At 37.7% G+C, this 22,908-nt stretch overlaps 1 protein-coding gene across 1 annotated transcript in view; it reads right to left on the reverse strand.

Annotated features, from left to right (window-relative positions):
• Nucleotides 1–9,261, reverse strand: part of LOC104110654 (MADS-box transcription factor 27-like) — a 28,723-nt gene extending 19,462 nt beyond the window's left edge. Inside the window, exon 1 of the mRNA XM_070191944.1 lies at nt 8,745–9,261. Coding sequence (XP_070048045.1) covers nt 8,745–8,926 — 182 coding nt within the window. The 5' untranslated portion in view covers nt 8,927–9,261. The remainder of the gene's footprint in view (nt 1–8,744) is intronic.
• Between the last annotated feature and the right edge of the window lie 13,647 nt (nt 9,262–22,908).

Below are 22,908 nucleotides of genomic sequence, written 5' to 3' on the forward strand. Positions count from 1 at the left end.
GAGACCAGCAGGGGTAGATCTACGTATGAATTTATTGTGCTCAAGCACCTATTAACCCCAACGTGAGTTCTGGTAGTTATATAAAAAATAGTAAGAGAACTAAAATAGAATAGTCAATACCTAGTAAGTAACTAAAAAGATCCCTTGGTGCTATGGATGTATTCAAAGCACAAACAACATCATGTTTTGTATTTTTCCTTCCTCTTAACCAAGTAACCAACGGAAGATGAAAAATTATAGGGCTGGAAGACAAGTGAAGGAAATATTCTTGTTCAAGTCTCTCAGTTTGGCTTAAATAAAAATGTCTATATATAGTGCCTTGATATTTATAAAATTTCTTCGATCTTGTACCTAGACTAGTAGGGGTAGATCTACGTATGAATTTATTGTACTCAAACACCCATTAACCCAACGTGAGTTCTGGTAGTTATATAGAAAATAGTAAGAGAACTAAAATAGAATAGTCAATTCCTAGTAAGTAAATAAAAAGATCCCTTGGTGCTTTCGATCAAGGGCGAGAGTTAACGCTTGAGGTGTTTGGATGAGTACGATTCTTAAGCAAAGCATTCGCTACTTTTCCACAACACATTGACTTTCTCTTCTTTCCCCAATTCCAAATATAGTCTTATTCTTTCAATTGTTGATGTTTCCTTTTTCATTTATTTGTCTCATTGTGGCACATAAAAGTGAAAAAGTAAGACCTAAGATTTGATTAAAGCTAGAGAAATTGAAAAAGAAAAGAATGTGTCTCTCTTAATATTTTTTGTGGCTCGCTTAATAATTTTTGTGGCTCAAAAGGAAAAGTTTCGTACTATAAAAGTGGAAAATAGAAAAACGAAAAGCTCTTGTAATTATAAGAAATAATGCTATTATATATCGTTTTCAATATATGAAAAGTCATCGAGCTCAATTGTGATCTGTGACTAGAATATTTTTTAATAATGATATTATTATTAGGAGTTTATTGTATCTAGAAGTCTTTTTTCATAACGATAATATTAGCCGTAGTTTTGTCATTAACTATTTTTACTGTCACAAATATTTGTGCACCTATACTATGTGATTGGTAGCAAATTTACGTTAAAGGAAGTGAGCATCCGCGACCTTAAAATCATGGATCTGCCATGTGTACCTTATTTAACTCTAGACTTCTCCCTTTCTCAAATACATGTACGTACAAAACTATCATTGTTACAACAATTTCTTAAAACATGAACTACGTAATTTAATTTGGATGAATCTGATTTAATTATCCCGCATCTTCCGTTAAAATAATTGATTCGTTACAATAGCATTTTGGGACACATCCATCGTTAATGGCTTGATAAAGATATCCATAACTTATTCTTGTGAAATTACAACCTTGAGTTCAACTTCTTTCTTGGATCTTCCTCGCTACCTTGTTCACAACCTATTTCATGAGAATCAAATGTTTCATATTTCTCCTTTAACAAGCATTTGCTTGCAAAGCTTGTCTGGCTGATTCTTATTTCGGTTTTTCATGGACTTGCAAAAGTTAGGACAAGTTTATCAATGATATACACCAGACCTGATATTACCTATGCAGTTAGTGTTGTTAGCAAATTTCTTGAAAATCCTGGAAAGGAACATTGGGAAGGAGTCAAGTGGATACTTAGGTACCTAAGAGGTACTATAGGATATTGCTTGTGTTTTGGAATATCTGATCCAATCTTGAAGGGCTACACGGATGCTGAAATGGCCGGTGATACTGATAATAGAAAATCCACTACTGGATATCTATTTACTTTTTCAGGGGAGCTATATCATGGCAGTTTAAATTGCAAAAGTGTGTTGTACTTTCAAAAACTGAAGCAGACAGAGTATATTTGATGTAGGATATAACCTCCTTAACATTCAGTAATAATCTTCTTTTACTCACTGGCCGAAATAGAAGCAGATTTGTTGAATCTAATCAAATAATATGATTTTATTTTTCAGATTTCCTTTTTAATGAATTTTTATTGTTCAGACTCTAAGCAGCAATAAGATCAATGATTTTCATAAAAGCTACTGCTTTTACAAAAATTGATAACCCAAACTGAAAAATAAAATTTTCATTCCTTTCTCTTACCTTACAGTAGATTTTACCATGAAAATATGGGATGTTTTATTGTTTTCAATTCTTTATTTTGTGCTCATGTTTTATGATTTTTTATTTTGTGAGCTTATTTCGTGTAGCCTATACCTACGACCGTTTCTCTTCTCACATCTCAAACAAAAGTATGTATTTTACAAGAAAAATGGAATGGCGAAATGGCTATGTATGTATGCAAACTTCAGTGATTGAAGTTCAGTCCATGTGCGTTATGCATTATGCTTCTTACCTTTATATATTGAGTTATCTTATCGATAATTGAACTATAACGTTCGATAACCGATATCTTATTGGTTCAGTTATCGGTTTAGCATATTTATATAAATCGATAACCGATATGTTGAACCGATAATATTCACAACCGAACCGAACTGACCAATGCCCATCCCTACTCCATATAGGCAACTGCTTTATCAGGATTAAAAACCTCGGTGGGCTCCTTATCCTCAAATCTTTCAAAAGCTACTCCATATAGTTCTACCTAAAAATATAATGTCTTCAGCCTCGTGTCCCCGTCCCATCATCTAGCTAATCTCATTCACATTCATTTCAATCTGAAGATCATTCATTTTCAAATCTTCATCCGCATATTTCTCAAGACAATTAACTTTGATGCCAAATGTTGACAATTTTGGAAACGAATAGGATTCTCAATCATGGTTTCTCTTCAACACAAGCGGAGGAATGTACTCTTCTTACTTCTCTCAACTTTCCTTAAATAAAATGGCTAAAAGGTACTTAATTATAGGAATGTTCTAACATATATCTAGTCCAGTACGTGCACCTATTTTATCTAGACTTTTTTCCTTTCCCAAATACATGTGCAAAACGTACATACATGTATTGTTACATTAATTTTATAATTACACGAACTAAGTAAATTCATGTATTAGATTCATCCCAAGTATATGAATTTACTTCGAAAATAAATTTCCAAAGGATACTTGCATGGTTTTGAACATGTACTTTGGAATTTAAAAAGTCAAGAAGTAAATTATGATATAGGTATATTAGGTGCATGATACAAGAATGCCTATAAATGCGTGGTGCTATGATTATTTTGTTCTAGCCAAGTTAAGAGAAGTAAATAAATATCATTTCCTCCACTTTTCATCAAAAGAAAACGACCGATTAGGAATACTTCTCCTCTTCGAATTTCTATCATTTTTATCTATTGCGGAAGATCGTGGGTTAACTAGCACACAATCACATACAAAATAAATAGAGAAAAAAAATCAACACAAGGATTTAACGAGGTTCGACTAAGCCTAATCCTCGGTGCAGAAGCAGAGAGAGTTTTTCACTGTGAATAAGAAGAAAAACACAATACAATCTATAGAATCCGCAACTACAACCCCTATATATAAATCCCAAATAGTCACAAACCTATAAGAGAAAGGTTTCCCAATTTGACAAGGACTATAGGTTTTTCTTTCCCAAATCTATTAGGATAATAAGTTTTCCTAAACCTATAAGGATTATAGGTTTTCTAAAAATACAAGAAAATAATTCAAGCCGCAAAATAACAAATATTCCCATTGGCTTGAATTCTCTTCATTAATAGGAACAATGTCTTTCTACCTTGCCCTTATCCCTCACGAGGACTCTACCCATTGCCGCACATATCAACCAAGTCTAGACAACGCCTAAACTTGTTAAGAGACTCAATATCTTCAACCATAGCACTAATCCGTCGATTTGGTTCTGTAGTCGGAATAGCTTCTGGATAGCTATAACACTCAAATGCATCAACGGTCTCTGCAACTGCCAAAAAAAATCTTATAGGATTAGTATATCCAAGAAGATTCCCATTAACTACGTTTGCAAACTTTCGTAGTCGATTGGTCAATCTCTTCTCTTTGTGCTGCAATGCTATATGGTTCTTCTTGCGCAGGTACATTAATATTATCATCTTGATCAATATTTTGCACCTCCTCCACTTCCTCTCATTTAAAACTACTGGGTTGAGCTAGTAGAGATTCAATTTCTAGCTCTATGCGATAACTGACACCACGGTCTGTTTCTGCTATTGCCTTCTCCCTTGACTGTCCAGTGAGGCAGATTCATTGAATGTTACATCCCTACTAATAATTAGCCCTGGAGTCTTTTAATCTGTGCACCATAATCTATAACCTTTCACTCCAGTTGCATACCCTAGAAATATGCACTTCTTTGCCCTCGGCTCAAGTTTTCCATCCGTCACATGAGCATAAGCAGGACAACCAAATATTCTTAAATTTGAATAATTAGTAGGCGAAGCAGACCATACCTCAAAGGGATTTTTGAACTCAATAGCTGTGGATAGAGATCTGTTGATCAAATAACAAGCTGTATTGATTGTTTCAGCCCAAAAAATCTTACTAACACATGAGTGTGAAAGTGTTCTTCGTTCCTTATCACAAAGCGTTATGTTCATACATTCTGCAATACCATTTTGTTGTGGTGTTCCGACACAAGTATGGTGTCTCACTATGCCCTCTCTGCTGCAGAAATTATCGAACTCAGAATTGCAAAATTTCAACCCATTGTTAGTTCGAAGACGCTTATCTTTTCTTTCCGTTTGCCTCTCAACCATCGTCTTATATTTAACAAATGTCGGAAATGCCTCATCTTTTATTTTCAGAAAATACACCCACACCATCCTTGAGTAATCATCAATCAAAGTCATAAAATACCTAACACCACTCTTGGAGGGAACTCTGTTTGGACCTCACAAGTCTGAATATAAATAATCTAACTTATCTCTGTTCTTGTGCTTGGCCTTCTTGCTGAAATTTACCTTGTCTCTTTACCAAACACATAATACTCACAAAAATTTAAAACTTGATTTTTGTTCCCATTTAGCAAATTCTGCTTACTCAACAAAGGCAATCCCTTATCACTCATATGACCAAGTCGCAAGTGCCATAACTGAGACTGATTAAGGTCACTTTTCTCAGAAGCTACAACAACTTCCCCTTCAACTACACTGGCCTGAAGATGATACAATTTAGAATGTAGTTTACCCTTCATGAGTACCATGGAGCCTTTACACACTTTAAGTATTCCATTCTCAGAGTGAAATTTATACTCTTGATCATCCAAAGTCAAAAGAGAAATCAAATTTCTCTTTATGTGAGGAACATGCCAACACTCAATGTTTATGATAATTCTATCGAACATTCTCAATTTGATGTTACCAATCCCCTCTATTGGTAATGGATTATCATCTTCCATATAGACAGTCCCACTTATTTGCTTGTAAGTTGTAAACCAATTCTTGTGTGTATACCTATGGAAAGTAGCACCAGAATTAAGAACTCAAGAATTCTTCCCATGACTTGAACTCACAGCACAGACTTCCCCTACATAGTCACTATCATCAGAATTATTGCCAGTGTCAACAATATTTGCCGAATTATCTATTTTCTACTTTCCTCTTTTCTCCTTCATCTTAGGACAATCTCTTTTGTAGAGTGACCTTGCCCCCTCCCCCCCTCCCCCCCACCACTCATAATAGTTTTGCTTCCTTGCTCTAGACTTTGATCTGGCAGTTGACTTTTTCCTGTTAAAGTCCTTTTGTTGTGTCCTTCCTCTAATAACAAGACTCGCCCTCAATTCTGCTATCTAGAAAGCTGTTTTTCAACTCTTTAGATTTTAGTGCATTACTAACATCTTCCAGTGAAATGTTATCTTTTCCATATAGCAGCGTATCGGCAAAAGTAACATAAGACGGTGGTAAAGAACATAACACAATCAAGGCCTGATCCTTACTTTCAATTTTGATATCCACATTCTTCAGGTTCATTATAATTTAATTAAACTCATCAAGGTGAGTTTTAACATGTGTACCTCCGTTCATACGGAGATTGTATAACCTCTTTTTCAAGTAGATGCGGTTTGTTAGCAATTTCTTAGAATACATATCTTCCAGCTTCTTCCATGTTGTTGTTGCAGAATTTTCTTCAGCAATTTTCCGAAGAACGCTATCTGTAACGCTCATAAAAATCGCACTCAAATCCCTCTCCTTCAGGTCTGCCTTCTTTGTCTTTGTCATCTCTTCAGGAAAATCCTCAACAATTGCCTTCCATAACCCTTGTAACATCAGGGACGATTTTATCCTAATCTTCCATAGACTGAAACTAGAACTCCCGTCAAATTTCTCTACTTCGTACTTTGTTGAAGATGATGAAGACATCTTAACTGTAGATTATATGTAGAAACCCGAACCTTGCTCTGATACCAATTATTGCGGAAGATCGTGAGTTAACTAACACACAATCACACACAAAGGAAATAGAGAAGAAAAATCAGCACAGGGATTTAACGAGGTTCGGCTAAGCCTAATCCTCAAGGCAGAAGCAATGAGAGTTTTTCACTATGAATGAGAAGAAATGCACAATACAATCTATAAAATACCCAACTACAACCCCTATATATAGATCCCAAATAGTCTCAAACCTATAAAAGAAAGATTTTTCAATTTGACAAGGACTATAGGTTCAAGAGCGGCTGAAGTGCGAAGCAAATACTCCAATAATTAATGTTTTAGCTTAATCTTTTCATAGAAATATTGGATTTGGTAGTGAAAAAAGTACAAAATGTTTATAAGAAGGAAAGAAGTGGCCAAAAAGGACAAGTTTTAAAAGGAGATACGGATATATGACATTTCGTTTTCCTTTTTAAGGTCATATTTTCCTTAGTTTCTCTTTGTAATTATGCTTTTTCTCTTCTTTTCATATGAGCTATATATTTTGTCAAACAGAAAACTTAAAGCACGTTGAATAACAAGAATTGCAATTCTATTTCATTCTTTTGAAAGTTTGCAAGCATATCAAAGTAAACAAAGTAAAATTAACTTAATTTGTTATCATTTATCAAAGTTATCAGTTTATAGAATAAAATTTTATTATTATATATTATCTTTTGATGTGATAGTTTTTATTTTCTGTATGTATATTTCATAGGTATATATTACTCTTTTATATAATAAAGTAGAATTTAAATATGTGAACAAGAAAAACCGAATCACGTGCACCTCAAAACTCAAAAATAAATAATTAAATTGAAACTTTGATTAATTACCACAAATGTGTTATTGGTAAATTTTTAACAAACAATAAAAAAATAAATTAAAAAATATAGACTGTGTTTTTAAAATGAACAAGTCCTTGTTTATTTGAGTTAAATGATAATGAATCCAAGAAGGAGAAAAAGAAAAAAATATAAAAGGATTAACCTTACTATCAATTAATAAAGTATTATCAGATTTTGTTTTTTGATATTTCGAATTTTGACCCAAAAACCAAGAAAAATATATTCTTGATATTTCGAATTTTGACCCAAAAAGCAAGAAAAATATATTTCAGATAAAGTATATATGAAATCTAATTAAAAAAGGTTTAAGGGCCTCATAAATTTTTTGGCTTTAGGCCACTATTGTAATTGCGCCGCCCCTATATAGGTTTTCCGTTTTCAAATCTATTAGGACAACGAGTTTTCCTAAACCTATAGGGATTATGAGTTTCATAAAAAATACAATGAAATAATTCAAATCACAAAATAACAGTATCAATGCTGATTGTCTTGAGGGACCAACCCCATGGAAAACCTGAAATTCTTGAAGATTTGAAAAAGATGAATCTTAAGATTGAAATGAATGTGAAACATATTTTCTGTAATTAATGCTATCAAGAATTTAAAAGTTAACTGCTTTTGAAGGATTATATTGATGGCAAGAAGCCAAATAAAGGTTTCAACACTGCTTATGTAGTAGCTGTACAACGAGGAATCTTGTGTAGATAGGTAACAGATTTTCCATGTAAAAAGAAGATGAGTTAGGGAAGATTCAAGAAAGAAGTTGAGCTCGAGTTTGTGACGTCATAAGGCCAAGTTATGTATATCTTCACCAAGCTATTTAAAAGGTATGACTACCTCGATTCCTTTCCAGTATTTGTATTTACTTTGTTCGTGTATTAGAATATTAATATAAGAATGCATACATGATTCTATACATGTATATATTTGGAAAAAAAGGTGCACGTTAGAACGTACAGCGTTGATAAGTAAATAGGTACCAATGGTCATTTTATTAAAGCCAAGTTGAGAAAATAAGTAAAAACACTTTCCTTCACTTCTAGAGAATTTGAGTGATTTAATGTGCTTCTAATAAAGTCTCCCCAAAATTTCCAACACTTTCATATTGATTCTCATACTAGCAGGCTAGCAGATCTTATCTTATCAAGGCATGTCCCCGATACAAAATTTCAAGAAATATAACCTATTCCAGCAAAGGTTAACCCTATGGTAAAAAGTAAAAAACCCCTCATCCTAATTCATACATCGTTTATATTAATTCGTCTAGTACGTACCCTGCAGGCCGAAGGACCAATTAGAAAGCTGCTTAATTAAGATTGACGGGTATTATTTTCACCTAGCTCCGTGAATAATGAGTTAAATTAATTAATTTAATTCTCCTAATTTTTAGTATATAATTACTTGTGTTCTAACTGAGCATATAATGTCTCAGCTGTCACTCAAATTAAAGAACATGTTATTTATAACTAAGATTCAAATGATCAGTCCTGCAAATATTTTGTATGGTTAATTTGGAATGAAATTTGTTTAATAAGAAGGAAAGAATAAGAACCTGGAGCTTGAGTATTCATAGAGCCGACCAGTACTGGAAAAGATGGTTACTCCAACTTGAGCGTCGCAAAGGATGGCTAGTTCCTTGGCTTTCTTAATTAATCCGCTTTTCCGTTTTGAGAAAGTCACTTGCCTGCTTGCTGGATTGTCAATTCTTCTGATCGCGATTTTTCCTCTTGCCATAATTTAACCCTTCACTGCTACTACGTACAGCTTTACAGCTTCCAGCTTCTGCACACGAACCAAACTAATTTGGCTTCGAATGCTTCAATGTCAACTGTTTACGAGAGATAACTGAACTAATTGCTAATTGTTTATTGGTTAAATGGAAAAATTGCATAATTACGAGAAAATGATCAAAGGGGTACGGTGCTTACTGTTTGAGATGCGCTGCACAAGATGGCCTTGCTTGGTTAGAAATTTATGGTCAGAGCGAGCAATACAAGGATGAAAAAACAGCTTGTTTTGATGAAACCCTATAATTCAAAAGTGGTTTATGAGTACGTGCGAGATGAGGTCATGGATAAACTAAGATACAGACAAGAGAGTTGCTTAACAGCCTGCCACTATCATATAATATAATCTACTAATCGTACTTTTTCTCCATAACAGAAAAAGTAGCAACGCACATGAACCTAACACGCCTCACTACATTTTGGATCTTAGCGTACGTCGATTTAATTATTAAATGTTTTTAGGATAATCTTGTAATTAAAAGGAGACATACCATGTGATTACATTTCAGTCGTCTAAGGAAATTTTATTATTTTTAATAAACAAAAGCAGCCTTTGGGGTTGGGAACAAGCTAAGCAACCACCTATATCAATAACCAATATGTCTTATCACTAAGCCAAAATGGTTATTGATATAGAAGTTTACTTATTCCTACCAGAGGATGCTTTTCTTTGACCAATATGTAAGCATGTATTGGGCTCCACTTTTCATGTTTTGGAAAGGGCTTTCCTCATTCCATTAGAAAAGCATAGGTATTTCAGCTCTGTACGGAATCAAAAGGTTGCCCTTTTTAACTCAACGGATTGAAATAGGCGGAAAAATATTTTGAGTACAATTCAATGTATAACGCATGTTTTAAATACGCTATATCTTAACGGTCAGTTATCCTATTAAGGTATAGCGTATGTAATATATGTGTTATATTTATATAAATAATCCCCCTCTTCCCGACGGAACACTTTATCTTTGGTCCCTTCCCTCCCCCCCCCCCCCCCCCAAATTCTTTTTTTAAAAACCTCCATTGGAGCCCATTTTTTATCCCCAAAATCTCTTGTCGTTATTATATTATTGATAAAAGACGCGATTCAAGGCTGCCTCGTGGAGTTGAACGCGATTTGTGCTCAATTTGGTTGTAAAAGCGGCTTATTTTTTGAAACACCCTTTTCATTTAAGTTTTGTATATATATATATATATATATATATATTTGTGTAATTAGTTCGTAGAAATCTATTTCATGATTTTGTGCGTGTTATTACTTTTTTTTAGCCGAATTTATGTTATTTGTATCAATTTATTTTGAAAATTATTTAATATGCCATTGTTTTAAAGTTGTTGAGCATTTTATGTTAGTTGCTGAATATTTTTATAATTGTAGAACAATAAATATGTGCCTTTAGTGTCCTTTAGTGTAGAACAATAAAAACATTATATTTTATATTAGTTGTTGAGTATTTTACAATTGTAGAATAATAAATATGTGCCTTTAGTGTTCTTTACTTTCCTTTACCGTAGAACAATAAATACATACCACCATTAACGTAGTCGGTTAGAGTAATCAATTATGAATCATATGCTAATAAATTAAGAATCGTATAGTAAAAATATTATTTGATAAGAATCAATTAAAATACGATAAGTTAAATAAATTAAATATTTAATATTTTTTAACTGGCGAATAAAATAATTAGTTGTCAGTATAAAAGAGACCATGCCGGATTTTTATCGTAAAAGATAACAAATTAACATATGAATCGTTACGAAAGAAATAAATAATTAATAATACTTTATATAAAAATAATTAATTAAAATATTTAAAATTATTTCGATAAGTTAAACAAATTAAATATTTAGTATTATTTTTATGATGAATAAAAATGATAAAAAGTTGTCAGTACAAATAAGACTCTACGGAATTTGAGTGGTAAAATTCTAAAAACTAACATATAAATAAATACTTTATATCAAACTAATTAATAATATAAAAACTTATGAATTAAATAATAATATAAAAATATCGCAAGATATTTCGAGACGTGAACGAGTAAAGAGAACAATATTTTAATTAATTTTACTCAATTTACATACATCATTATGGATCGCCCTACTTTTTATCCTGGTTCTGTTTCTCGTGAGCTACTTACGCTTCAGACGTGCACAAACTATCATCTCTTGCTACCCAATTACTATCTTAAAGTTGTTTACCTAAGAGCGTTCTAGTTCAATTCTAAACCGCGTCCTATGCGTGCTTTACCCGTCCTATGCCTATGGTCCAAGAGGCTTTTGGACCAACTATCTTGGTAGTTCTAGACTTCCTTAGGCTGCCCATGCCTATGGTCCAGGAGGCTTTTGGACGTACTATCTTGGTAGTTCTAGACTTCCTTAAGCTGCTCAAAAATGAGTAAACTAGACGCACAATCAAAACAAATAGGACTTCACATAGACAAGACAAAAAAGGCTCAAATTCACCTCCTCATGTAGACTCAGATGCACTCAATTAAGCGAACAGTTATGACTGAGTTCAAAATTTGGTAGACGGGAACCATAATTGGCAGACTTAGAATTGTAACGTGCTAAGTAGTTCAAATCTTATAGGCATGGTTTCTATGTGATTAAACAATTCAGCAGTTAACACAAGGTCCTATAGGCAGGATTTCTAGGAGATCAGCTTGGACGAAGTAGCTATTTTTAATACATAGTTCCATTAACTGATCCTATAGTCATGCTTTCTAAGTGAGTAACTATAGACATGATTTCTAAGCCATGTGCATCTGGCGGTGAAGTCATTGAGAGCGCATATTTGTTCATTTATCCCTATAGGCATACTTTCTAGGCGGGCTGTGTTATAAGAAGAGAATAGCAGCAATAACAACTTTGATTACTTAAGTTGAGAGCCTACAATTATGGCGTCTAGGTGAGTCACATAATTGAAAGAAGTAATCTGAAGCATGCATTTTCAGTTATTTGTATTGAACTCTTATATTCATAACATCTAAGTGCAACACGTCTGATTTCAGATCTTATAGACATGCTCTCTAATGTTATAAGTCATTATATTATCCCTAAGTCATGTTTTCTAAGTGAAGAGCATGTACACAGGTAATTTCAAAGAATGAGGCGTTGCACACAAAGCAATCTAGATCCTATAGGCATGTTCTCTACCCATTCATACAAGAGATAAAATTTCCAAGTTCCCCTATTTCCACTAATCCCCCAACTGTTTGTTTTACAAGTTATTACAAGCCTAAAATGAAATAATACGGACTCAAAGACGAAGAATTACAGTCTGAAACAAATAAAAGCCCACTAAAGCATTTACAGGCCCAATACAAAGTAACCCAGGGATATTCCAGGCCTTCAATAGTTTTACTCTTCATGCAACAGTAGACCCAAAGTCCAAGATCACCAAGGCATTAGAGTAGCCTATATTCAATGCTCAAGCCCAACAACATGTATGGCCCAACACCAAGCCCAAAATGATGACTAACATACCCAAATGATGCCAAGTTTTACCCACACAAGTGACAAACTTCGCATGGAGTTGATTAAATGACCTTGAAGTCTACATACTTTAATTCTTAAAACTGTAACTAACAACAGTTTTCACCAAGGCATATAGACAAGATCACATAAGGCATTCACAGGGTATACACAAGATAGGTTCATGCTTGTATTTTCAGAGGTAAAGTTAAACTAATATGAGTAGCTATCATAGGGTAATAAACTACTTCAAGTAAAGTTCCATCGCAAAGTATAGCCTAGAATTAGCCTAAAGGATTTTAAATATGAGATTTCAACATAAGAATCTAAACAGAATCATAGAGATGGACAAGTGAAATGGCAATCTTCACATAGGAGTTTCTAGCATGAGAGTCTAGTGAAAATATGATCACAAACACCATAACAAAGAGGTAACATGGTCTACAATAGTTGACAAGCAATCACTTAGTTGAACATGAGACTTAATACATTGGGTATTGGTCATATCACGATGGTTCAAAACAATACCAGAGTTCATGGTCAAGAAAATACTTAACAGGGGAAGCATGCTAGAGTTTAGTCACAATTCAATTTCAGAAGTGGGACAAACAAGCATCAAATCCATCAATAGTTGACCACATATAGGGAAAAGTCTAGTTGTAAATCTTACGCTAAAGGTTAAACTAGTATTGAAGAATACAAAGTTGATAAAATGAATACATTAGGGAAACATAAATTGCATGAGAATTGGTTGTAATGGACAAAAGAATACTTCCCAGGCTATCACAACAATCCATAACAAGACGGAGAGGTAAACTCAGGATTAGACTCAAGTATCAACATAATAGCAGACCCAAACAAGTTTAGAAGAATCAAGAATCATCTCTCCGAGCACATCTGATAAATAATCTCACACTTCGAGTTTAGGCAGGTTCAATATCAAGACACAAGAAAACCTTAGAGCAGACAAAGTTACAAGCAAGTGTCATAGTAGAGTTGTGCTTCATAGAAGTTTCAGGGACATAAATACATAGAACACATAATACAACGATGGAGAATAAAATTATTGTGGTCAAAAGGACTTACCAGTCATAAATAATCAAACAAGAAAACAAGAGGAACAGTCCCAGTAGTGCTTTAATGGCAAAGAGAGCAGTATACACCAAGAACTCAGTGCGTCAGAGTTCCCAAGGGTTTCAGATGAACCCCGAGCAGTGCTCGCACTGAGAAAAGGTCAACCAATCGAATTCCGGTGGCCTTGGCTTTCAGCTGGCCAAGAGCCTAAGTTTCAGAATAGTATAGAATAAGTGAGAGTGAGAGAATAATAATGATTAAGGTCAACAAACATGGAAAACAGTCGATCAAACACAATAAAGGAATGAATACATCTCATGCAAACCTAAATCAGTAAAGGAGGTCAAAATCTCAAACCCTAGTTGGAATCGAATTTAGGGCAAATCGTCCACAAGCCCTGTTCACGAAGAAATCAACGGAGATACGCCATAATCAAGAGGATATTCCCTTTCTTGATTCCTTGTCATGCGATTTGATTTTGTTGAAGCTTATGTCTTCAGTTCCTTCCTACTCATTCAAACGTGATGTCAAGCATTTGAAATCAATTAAGCATCGATGATTTATGGAGATGCTATAGATGTGGTGCATGATGTTTTTCCCTACGTATGTGGGCCGACTATTATCATCGCCTGATGGAGGGGTGTTTGGTCATTTCAGTCCAGTGTGGGTATTTCCCGCGAGTTCAGTGCTATACACGGTGTATTATGATGTTTCTCTCGTTGTTATCGCACAGTATTGGTGTGAACGGTAGGTTGTTTACTTATATATTGTGGAAATGAATGCTTTAGCATGAGGATTATTCGGTCTATGATTGGAAGATTCAGTATTTAATTTCTGTGCAGGAGAGGCAATTGGGTTATAGATGTTCAAGCTTTGGTTAATGGAGTAGCAAGATTTGATATCTCCGAGCATGGTGGAATTTTGGTTTGTGTTGTGGTGTCTTTGTCCTTGTTTGAATATATTAAGGCTCGTCAATATGATGGTCTTACTTTATTTTCCTTTAGGGGCATGGCATTGTGAAGTGGTACCTAAGCAGCGGTCATCAAAGATGACGGTATATTGTGACTTCAGGGTCGAATCGGTATTTTCAGTGTTGATGGTTCGAGGGAGATGATCCTTGATGAGGCTTAGAGTTTATAGTGTTCTATTTATTCAGGTGCTACAGAGATGGATCGTGATTTGGGTGGCATTATTGGTGGTGAAGGATAAGAAAGGACATGGGGGGTTGGATCAAATGGTTTGCTTTGAAAGATAGCTAAACCGAAGTAGGAGTGATATCATATCGTATGGATTTTGTGGTAGGATAGCCACATGATTTGAGAAAGCTTAGTGTGATCTAGGTCATGGTGGACAAGTAACCAAGTTTGTTTATTTTATTGAGTTAGTGGTTTCCGTACTTAGAAAGTTCAAATGTGACGAAAGGAGTTGTTTGGAATGCAGAGGGAATGTGAATGTTTGATTATCATTTGGGGATGCAATATAGTATCGAGCTTTGAACGTATTTCTAGACCTTCAGTTAATGTTAATCGAATGAACGGATCTTTACGACTAGCGGATGAGTAGGGACCCAGGAGAATTAACTAATTTCATAGTGGATATAATTATGGAAGTATCGTTGGGGGATGTTGATATGAGGTTACACAGGTGTGGCTATCTCCTGTGAGAATGTTAGAGGTTGCATGATTTCGGATAAAGTTTCTACGAAGAGTTCTACTTTCTATCCAATGGGAGGCATGTACTGCGATATGGTTCTGGATCTCCTAAGGAAGATGGCGCATCCGTCATGAAGTTGAGTGTGCATTAGGGTTGATAATTCGTGTTGTGCTACGATTTGTGCAATATGAGCTTACGAGAAATTCAACTGGGTAACAGTTCGAGACTGTGGTAACTGAGAAGGAGAAGTCATTGTGGGTTTTTAGTTTATGTGATTGTGGCTAAAAGTCAAGTGGGGGAGCCTACCGTCGGTGATTGGGTCACATGGTCATATATCTTTGCAGTTTCTGGATTTTGTTACATTAGTTGCTTAGTGATGACTGAGGAAGAAAACAACATGGGTAATTCGAGTAAGGAATTTGATGGATGTAGGCTACATTTTGCCTTATCGATTCATGTGTAATTTATAGGATGACTTAGATTTTATACTTTAGAACGGGTGTATCAGTTGGAGATACTATTGAGTTCATGAGGAGAGTATAAAATGACTTATGGGTATTGAGGCAATGTGGTCTTATGATTTAGGGTCACTCGGGATGAGTGTTAATTGGGATCCATAGTGTGCTAGTAAATAGAGGTGTTACTTTGAAGGTAAGTCAAGAGGAAATCTGAAGAAGTTGGGTCAGTTTAGTAGTGGCTTGGATCAACATGGTAAATGAATTGATCGGTTCCTTTGATATGTTGAGGCTATGTAGGTGTTGTGGCAAGAACTTGTCGGCTTGGCAGTCTACGTGATTCGTTTGATTTAGAAGATTTAGTTTTAATTGTTCAGTCATTTACAAATGGGTCCCCAAGAGTTATGACGGTTTTGGCCTTGACTTGAGGTGTATGTCTTCTGTGGTTTTGGGAATTTGGTTGCATGTTGTGATTTTTCTTCTAAAATGAGTTAAGTGAAATGTTTCTAATCAACGAAGTGAAATTCTACTGGTGGTTCAGGAGTTATGATGAAATTCTTATACTCTCGCGTAATAGCATGTGCAGTGAGTGGTGTAGAATTAGAATTAAAGGGGTCAATGTTGCTATTTAGTTTTGATAGGAATGCCACAATCTCAAAGGAGCGAGGGAGATTTCAGATGTTCAAAGTATACTGGAACTACATTAGTGTCACCTAGGAATGGTGTATCTTGTGGAAGAGGCGTTGTGTATTGATTTGCAGATGCTTGATGTTTAGATTTTATTATGTAGCACGGAAGGTTGTGTGAGTATGATTATGTAGGTGTGGCATGTCAGTCATTTAAGTAGTAGAGATTGAGGTCAAGTATGGAGATTCTGGTACTGTCGCAGATTGGAGGGTTTATGTCTGAGAGATGTACTATTACTATGGTTGCGGACAATGGGAGTCTGTTCAGGATTTGACAATTATTTGTATGTGTCATGAATAGGGTCATTGTGGATCTTGAAAGGATACTTACCTATTTGGAGATGTTCAGAACCAATTTAGAGGTCCATTGGCGGGCTTAACAGTGAAGTATATTTTACACCAGATCGAATATGTTTATGTAACGACCCAGACGGTCGTTTCGAGAGTTATAGCCCCATTTTCCCCATTTCTACTTCTTTTTGAGTTATTCAGCTATATTATGTTATATCGGGTTAGTTGGTTCGGGACCGGAGTGGTTTCAGAGTGAATTGAGATACTTAGTCTCTTAAGTAGAAACTTAAGTTGGAAAAGTCAATCGGATGTTGACCTATGTGTAAACGATCTCGGATTTGAATTCTGACGGTTCTGTTAGCTTCGTTAGGTGATTTTGGACTTAGGAGTGCGTCTGGAATATGATTTAGAGGTCCGTGGTAGAATTAGGCTTGAATTGGCGAAATTGGAAATTTGGCGATTTTAGTCGGCAGTGAAAAATTTGATATCGGGGTCGAAATGGAATTCTGTAAGTTGGAGTAGGTTCGTAGTGTCATTTGTGATGTGTGCGCAAAATTTGAGGTTATTCGGACGTGGTTTGGTTAGTTTTGGCATCGGTTGCCGAATTTAGAAATTTAGAAGTTCTTAGGCTTGAATCCGAGGGTAATTTGGTATTTTGATGTTGTTTTGAGTGATTCGAAGGTTCGACTAAGTTTTTATGTTGATATATGACTTGTTGGTATTATTGGTTGAGGTCCCGAGGGCCTCGGGGTGATTCCGGGTGGTTAACGGATTTGTTGAAGTTGGAAATTGTAGCTGGAGCTGCTGCTTCTGCTATTTCCGCACCTGAGGAAAAAAGGGTCGCAGGTGCGAGGCCGCTGGTGCGCGTGGGGAATGCGCAGGTACGGGAGACGCTGGGCCAAGGCTGGGAACGCAGGTGCAAAGAATTAGCCGCATCTGCGAGCTCGCAGGTGCGAGGCCTTGAGCGCAGATGCGGAGATGAGAAGTTTGGATTGGTTTCGCAGATGCACACCTGGGACCGCAGATGCGAGTCCGTAGGTGCGAGGAAGGGGACCGCAGGTGCAGAATTTGGGTGATAAAGTGAGTCGCGCGGGTGCGAGAAAATGGCTGCAGGTGCGAAAAACCTGGGAAGAAACCATAAATAGAACCCTTCGCGAATTTTGGTCATTCTTCCCAATTTCAACTCGGTTTTTGGAGCTTTTGGGAGAGATTTGAAGAGGGAATCAATGGGATTTCGTTGAGGTAAGTTACTTGATCCCTAATACTTGTATATATGGTAATTTTCCGTTGTTTTAATCATGGTAATTAGTGAAAATGAGGGGTTAGGGCTTGAAATATTTGGAGAGTAATTTAAGGATTTGAAGGACCAAACGATGTTGGATTTTGATGAATTTGGTATGGTTAGATTCGTGAGTGAACTATGTTTCTAGTTTTGTAAATTTTGTCGAATTTTGAGACGTGGGCCCGGGGGCCGGGTTTGAGCCAATTTCGGGTTTTGGTCTAATTTTGTAGTTTTCTTGTGGAATTCATTCCATTAGCACGTATTGATGGTATTGTACTGATTGTGAATAGATTCGGAGCATTTGGTCGTCGAGTCCAGAGGCAAGAGCATTGCGGGTTAGAAATTTGACCAGTTTGAGGTAAGTAACGATTGTAAATCTAGTCCTGAAGGTATAAAACCCTGGATTTCGTATCATTCTACTATTTTGAAGTGACGCACATGCTAGGTGACGGGCGTGTGGGCGTGCATTGTTGGGGATTTATGACTTGGTCCGTCCCGTAGCAACTGTAAAGTTGCATACTTTGTTGAAACCATTTGATACTTATATGTTCTAGAAAGAATTTCTATAAATTGGGTTGAATGCCATGTTTGGACCTTGCGCCAAAGCTGTTTGGACCCTTAGGGGCTGTTTCTTACCATCCTCTCATTGTTTTCGATTGAAAATCTATACTCAGTCATGTTTATACTTGTTACCGCATAACTCAGTTTTATGACTCGATTTTGATGCATATAAATATTTTGGGCCGAATACCCTGTTTTACTGAAATGTCCGAGTGGCTTGAGAGGTTTATGACTGAGTGAGGCCGAGGGCCTGATTTGTGAGGATGAGTGTGGATCGGGGTTGCCCGTCTGCAGCATATTTATGACTGAGTGAGGCCGAGGGCCTGATTTGTAAGGATGAGTGTGGATCGGGGCTGCCCCGCCTGTAGCATACTTTATTATTATAGCACGTGAGTTGTCCGTGCAGATTATAGCGCTTGGGCTGAAGGAGCCCCTCCGGAGTCTGTACACACCCCCAGTGAGCGTAGGAACCTACTGAGTGCGAGTGCCGAGTGCTGAGTGACTGGGAGGCATGAGTGATTGTGAGGTATGCTCGAGTGGTAAGAGTGATTGTGAGGTATGCCCGAGTGGCATGAGTGACTGTGAGGTTTACCCGAGGGGCTGTATATGAGTGATGTTTTGCCCGAGGGGCTGTTTATGATTTCATCATTTTTGCTCACCTTTGCATTGAGCCTTTGTTTGAAAAATTGTTGGAAAAATGTCTTTAAATGATTTTTATTGGAACTGGGTTTAAACGAGAAGTTTGATTCAAATCCTGATTTTTAAGAGCATGTGGTATTTTACTAAGATTTCCTGATATGAATGTTATATGCTTTATTGCTCTTCACTACTGCTCAGTCTTTATTTATTATTATTACTTACTGAGTTGGCGTACTCATGTTACTCCCTGCACCTTGTGTATAGATTCAGGTGTAGCTGGACACGGTAGTAGTTATTGAGTGTTCTGGTTGCAGATTTTCTTGGAGATAGCAAGGTAGCTGTTTGGCGATCGCAGCCCTGATCTTCTCCCTCTTATCTTCCTCTAGTTGTATTTAGCTATTTTTCGGGCTGAGTTAGCCTTGATATTGTTAGACAGATTGTAGTAGATGCTCATGACTAGTGACACCCCGATGTCGGGCTTTTCTTTTCCACACTTCTGCTTTTCTTTGATTTGAACTCTTTTTAATGGAGGTTTTATGTTAAATAACCTTGAAATTATCATTAAAATGAAAATATCGGTTTGTTTTGGAAATGAGTCGGCTTGCCTAGTTCCACGATAGGCGCCATCACGACAGGGTTTAGTTTTGGGTCGTGACAGATTGGTATCAGAGCCTAGGTTACATAGGTCTGACGAGTCATGAGCGGGTTTAGTAGAGTCTTGCGGATCGGTATGGAGACGTCTGTACATATCTTCAAGAGGCTGCAGAACTTTTAGGAAACTCCACATTCTTGAATTCCTGTCGTGCGAATCTATTGATTCTATTAACTAAACATCTGTTGTTTCTTTCTCTCACAGATGGTGAGGACTCGTACTACCGGTCAGGAAGGCCAGCCACCAGTACCACCAGCCAGGGCCGCGAGAGGCCGAGGCCGCGGTAGAGGCCGTGATAGGGGCAGAGGTGCAGACCGTACTACAGTTGGGGCAGTACCTACAGATCCACCGGTTGTCCCAAATCAGGACCAAGTTCCAGTTGTTGATGCACCAGCTCAGGCACCACCTGTGCCTATTGTGATTCCAGGCCTTCAGGAGGCCCTAGCTTAGATTCTGTCAGCGTGTACTAGCCTTGCTCAGGCGGTCTCTATTTCGACGGCCGCAACTACTTCTCAGGCCAGGAGAGGCACTCAGACTCCCGTCGCTCGCACACCCGAGCAGGTTATTCAGGGACTTCAGACACCGGAGGCACCACCAGCCTAGCCGGTTGCTGTTGCTCAGGATTATGTGGTTCCTGCCATGCCTGAGGATGATTAGCTCCATTCAGGTGGTCAGATGAATGTGAGGAGAGCTTTCAGAAGCTCAAGACTGCTTTGACCACAACTCCAGTGTTGGTTCTGCCATGAGCTTCAGGTTCTTACACTGTGTATTGTGATGCCTCGAGGATAGGCATTGGTTGTGTTTTGATGCAGGAGGGTAGGGTGATTGCCTATGCCTCGCGCCAGTTGAAGACCCATGAGAAGAACTATCCTGTCCATGATCTTAAGTTAGCAGCCATTGTTCACGCCTTGATGATTTGGCGTCATTATTTGTATGGGGTTCATTGTGAGATCTATAGTGATCACCGGAGTCTGCAGTATTTGTTAAAGCAGAAGGATCTTAATTTGCGTCAGCGGAGATGGTTGGAGCTTCTTAAGGACTATGATATCACTATTTTGTACCATCCGAGGAAGGCCAATGTGGTGGCCAATGCTTTGAGTTGCCGGGCAGAGAGTTTGGGGAGTTTAGCATATCTTCCAGCAGCAGAGAGACCTTTGGCATTAGATGTTCAAACCTTAGCAGGCCAGCTTGTCAGATTGGATATTTCGGAGCATAGTCAGGTATTGGCTTGTGTGATCTCCAGGTCCTCTCTTTATGACCGTATCAGGGAGCGTCAGTATGATGACCCCCACTTGCTCGTTCTTTAGGATAGGGTTCGGAGAGGTGATGCTAGGGATGTGACTATTGGTGATGACGGTGTGCTGAGAATACAGGGCTGGATATGTGTGCCTAATGTAGATGGGCTTTGAGAGTTGATTCTCGAGGAGGGCCATAACTCGCGGTATTCCATCCATCCGGGTGCCGCGAAGATGTACTAGGATTTGAGGCAGCACTATTGGTGGAGGTGGATGAAGAAGGATATAGTTGGGTTTGTGGCTCGATGTCTAAACTATCAGCAGGTTAAGTATGAGCATCAGAGACCGGGTGGCTTGCTTCAGACATTGGAGATCCCAGAGTGGAAGTGGGAGCGGATCACTATGGACTTTGTAGTTGGGTTAATGCTATTTGGGTTATTGTGGATCGACTGACCAAGTCCGCATACTTCATTCCAGTTGGTACTACTTACTCTTCAGAGCGGTTGGCTGAAATTTACATCCAAGAGATCGTTCGCCTGCATGGTGTCCCAATTTCCATCATTTCAGATAGGGGTACTCAGTTCACATCGCAGTTTTGGAGGGCCGTGCAGCGAGAGTTTGGTACTCAGGTTGAGTTGAGCATAACTTTTCACCCTCAGACAGACGGGCAGTCCGAGTGCACTATTTAGATATTAGAGGACATGTTGCGTGCTTGTATCATTGACTTTGGGGGTTCATGGGACCAGTTTCTTCCACTCGCGGAGTTTGCATATAACAACAGTTATCAGTTGAGCATTCAGATGGTTCCGTACGAGGCTTTTTATGGGAAGAGATGTAGATCTCCGGTTAGATGGTTTGATTCGGGTGAGGCTAGGCTCTTAGGTACAGACTTGGTCCAGGATGCATTAGATAAGGTGAAATTGATTTAGGAGTGGCTTCACAAGGCGTAGTCTAGGCAGAAGAGCTACACGGATAGGAAGGTCTGTGATGTGTATTTTATGGTTGGGGAGAAGGTTTTGTTGAAGGTATCACCCATGAAGGGTGTTATGAGGTTTGGGAAGAGGGGCAAGTTGAGTCCCCGGTTCATTGGGCATTTTGAGGTGCTTCAGAGGATAAAAGAGGTGGCTTATAAGCTTGCCTGGCCACCCAGCTTGTCGAGTGTGCATCCAGTATTTCATGTTTGCATACTCCGGAAGTATATTGGAGATCCGTCCCATATTTTGTACTTCAGCACGGTTCAGTTGGAGGGTGATATGACTTATGATGTGGAGCCGGTGGCTATTTTGGATCGGCAGGTTCGAAGGTTGAGGTCAAAGGATATAGTTTCAGTGAAGGTGCAATAGAGAGGTCAGCCTGTAGAGAAGGCTACCTGGGAGACCGAGCGGGAGATGCGGAGCAGATATCCACGCATATTCGATACTCCAGGTATGTTTCTAGACCTGTTCGAGGACAAACATATGTTTAAGAGTGGGAGGATGTAACGACCCGGACGGTCATTTCGAGAGTTATAGCCCCGTTTTCCCCATTTCTACTTCTTTTTGTGTTATTCAGCTATATTATGTTATATCGGGTTAGTAGTTCGGGACCGGAGTGGTTTCAGAGTGAATTGAGACATTTAGTCTCTTAAGTAGAAACTTAAGTTGGAAAAGTCAACCAGATGTTGACCTATGTGTAAACGATCTCGGATTTGAATTCTTATGGTTCCGTTATCTCCATTAGGTGATTTTGGACTTAGGAGTGCGTCCAGAATGTGATTTAGAGGTCCGTGGTAGAATTAGGCTTGAATTGGCGAAATTGGAAATTTGGCGATTTCGGTCGGCAGTGAAAAATTTGATATCGGGGTCGGAATGGAATTCTGGAAGTTGGAGTAGGTTCGTAGTGTCATTTGTGACGTGTGTGCAAAATTTGAGGTTATTCGGACGTA

Source organism: Nicotiana tomentosiformis, chromosome 12 (genome assembly GCF_000390325.3).
Source record: "Nicotiana tomentosiformis chromosome 12, ASM39032v3, whole genome shotgun sequence".
Classification (NCBI taxonomy): Eukaryota; Viridiplantae; Streptophyta; class Magnoliopsida; order Solanales; family Solanaceae; genus Nicotiana; species Nicotiana tomentosiformis.